This window comes from Zeus faber, assembly GCF_960531495.2.
Source record: "Zeus faber genome assembly, chromosome: 5".
Classification (NCBI taxonomy): Eukaryota; Metazoa; Chordata; class Actinopteri; order Zeiformes; family Zeidae; genus Zeus; species Zeus faber.
The window spans coordinates 35,446,371-35,448,870 of record NC_137192.1 but is presented as its reverse complement, the minus strand read 5'-3'; the positions used below and the strand labels follow the sequence as shown (position 1 = coordinate 35,448,870).

General features: G+C 44.8%; 1 protein-coding gene across 4 annotated transcripts in view; it reads right to left on the bottom strand.

Moving 5' to 3' along the window:
• The window catches only part of matn4 (matrilin 4), a 29,422-nt gene that overhangs the window by 4,089 nt on the left and 22,833 nt on the right, over positions 1-2,500 (bottom strand). For all 4 annotated transcript variants that reach the window (XM_080000648.1, XM_080000647.1, XM_080000649.1 and 1 more), the window contains 5 exons: positions 1,700-1,822; positions 1,443-1,540; positions 1,142-1,273; positions 862-1,045; positions 265-417 (listed from right to left, as the gene is read on the bottom strand). In XM_080000648.1, coding sequence (XP_079856774.1) covers positions 265-417; positions 862-1,045; positions 1,142-1,273; positions 1,443-1,540; positions 1,700-1,822 — 690 coding nt within the window. The remainder of the gene's footprint in view (positions 1-264; positions 418-861; positions 1,046-1,141; positions 1,274-1,442; positions 1,541-1,699; positions 1,823-2,500) is intronic.

Genomic DNA, 2,500 nt, shown 5'->3' with positions numbered 1-2,500 from the left:
ATGATGTGATGTGATCTAATATGATGTGAGGGATGGTAGCTCAGGAGGTAGAGCTGGTGGTCTAGTGATCCAAAGGTCGCTGGTTGGATCCCAGGCTCCTCCTGCTAGCATGCTGTAGTGTCCTTGAGCAAGACACTTAACCCCTCATTGCTCCTGATGGCTGCGTCCGTCGGTGTTTGAATAATTGTAAGTCGCTTTGGATAAAAGCGCCTGCTAAATGACTAAATGTAAATGTAAATGTGATGTAATGTGATGAGGTCGTACCCGGGCACACGTTGAGTTTGAGGTTTTCTGCGATGGTGCTGATGGCCGTGAAGTCGGTGGTGTAGTAGAAATGTTTCTCCAGAGGCTCGGAGGCGATTTCACGAAGCTCGTCCTCCACAGCTTTACCCACTCCCACCGCGTACATGGTGATACCTGCACACACACACACACACACACACACCGTCACATTCAGTGGCCTGGCAACAAGTGTCCAGTTCCACCTGAACAGTAAATTGCTTGGTCAGATGAAGGGAAGCGTCTGTTGTCGTGGTGAACAGTGGTTTTCTTCGTGGACCACATTCATTTCATTTTCCGTGACAGACTTATTATTTTCTTATTTTCAACCTCGGGTCAAGCAGCTCAACAACGTCTACGTGTGAAATGCTGCCGCCGGGTTTGAGGTTAGTGCCGCCAACGGCGCTATTCATACATTTGTAAAGTGGAGAAGCAGGCAAAGCAGTGGGTCTGAGCTGGACCCTCAGCCCAAGTCAACCCCGTACTCAAAGGTGTTTTGAGGAAGGAATTGATACGACAACGAGATGCCCCGGGCCCCAGCACGCCGTCCTCTGTACGGGGCCCGCCTCCCGTCCGGCTTACCGGCCTCCTTGGCCTTCTTGGCCCACTCCGTGATGTCATCCTGGGATCGGCCGTCCGTGAACACCAGGCCGACCCGCGGGACGTGGCGGCCGGGGCCCCGGGCGCCCTCCGCCTCGGAGAAGCTGTTCTCCAGCATGTGCTTCAGGGCCAGACCCGTCATGGTGCCCTTCTCCATGTAGTCCACCTGGCGGGGCGGGACAAGGACACGTTCCCAGTCAACGGACCGTACGTCACCGCCGGGGGAAAGGTGCTCGGGGCCGTTTGCAAACAAGGGCTTCACCTTCATGACCGCAGCTTTGATCTCATCCGCCGTGTGGTACATGTTGAGGGGGAACTCGGTGCGGACCCTGCTGGAGTACTGGACCAGACCCACCCTGGTACCGTGGGCAGAGACGTCCAGGGAGTCCACCACCTTGAGACAGGGTCAGAGGTCATGGTGAAGATGGATGAAAACACTGGAACCAGGGACCAGCCACATTCTGGAAACTCTTGGATATATTCATGGAGTACTATCCATGGAGTAAATGATCCATTTTTGTTATTCCTCTGAGAATATATCAGATCATCTGCACCGTTCCCACCTGGTTGACAAACTTTTTGACCAGCTCAAAGTTCTGTGGGCGAACACTCTTGGAGCCGTCGATCAGGAGAACCAGGTCAATATTGGCTGATCTACAGGCTGTGAAAGAGAGAGAAAGGTAGTGCATTACATGTTTTGATATTGTCCTCATAATGTACTAAACAGTGTATATTATGGTTTGATAATGTCCTCATAATGTAATAATCAGTGTATATTGTGGTTTGATAATGTCCTCATAATTTGGTAAAAGGTACGTACTGCCGCAGCTCTTGCTGTCGTCCTGCAGCAGTTGTCCTTCAGGACAGACACAGTAATAAGATCCTGGAGTACTGACACACTGATACTCACAGCCGTGTTCCACAGAGTTACACAGGTCCAGGTCTGAAAAAAGTACACACAGTACATGAAGTACATACAGTACATAAAGTACATAAAGTAGACACAATACAAAAAGTACACAGTGTTACACTTGGAACTAGGGCAGGTATTTGCAAGATCACGTATGACAATGCCTGAATATTATGTAAATATGTATATACATGTAAATATATATATATATATATATATATATATATATATATATATACAAACATAAATATACATTTTAATAGGTATATATAGCAACATGTATATATATGTTCATGTGTATTTACTTGTAAATATGTTTACATGTATACACATGTAAACATGTATACATGTAAATATGTATATACTAATTTACATGCATATAGATATTTAAATATAAATATATATATATATATATATACATATAAATACATATATACAGTGGGGCAAAAAAGTATTTAGTCAGCCACCAATAGTGCAAGTTCTCCCACTTAAAAAGATGAGAGAGGCCTGTTATTTTCATCATAGGTTCACCTCAACTATGAGAGACAAAATGAGAGAAAAATCCAGAAAATCACATTGTCTGATTTTTAAAGAATTTATTTGCAAATTATGGTGGAAAATAAGTATTTAAATAACAAAAGTTCATCTCAATACTTTGTTAAATACCCTTTGTTTGCAATGACAGAGGTCAAAAGTTTTCTGTAAGTCTTC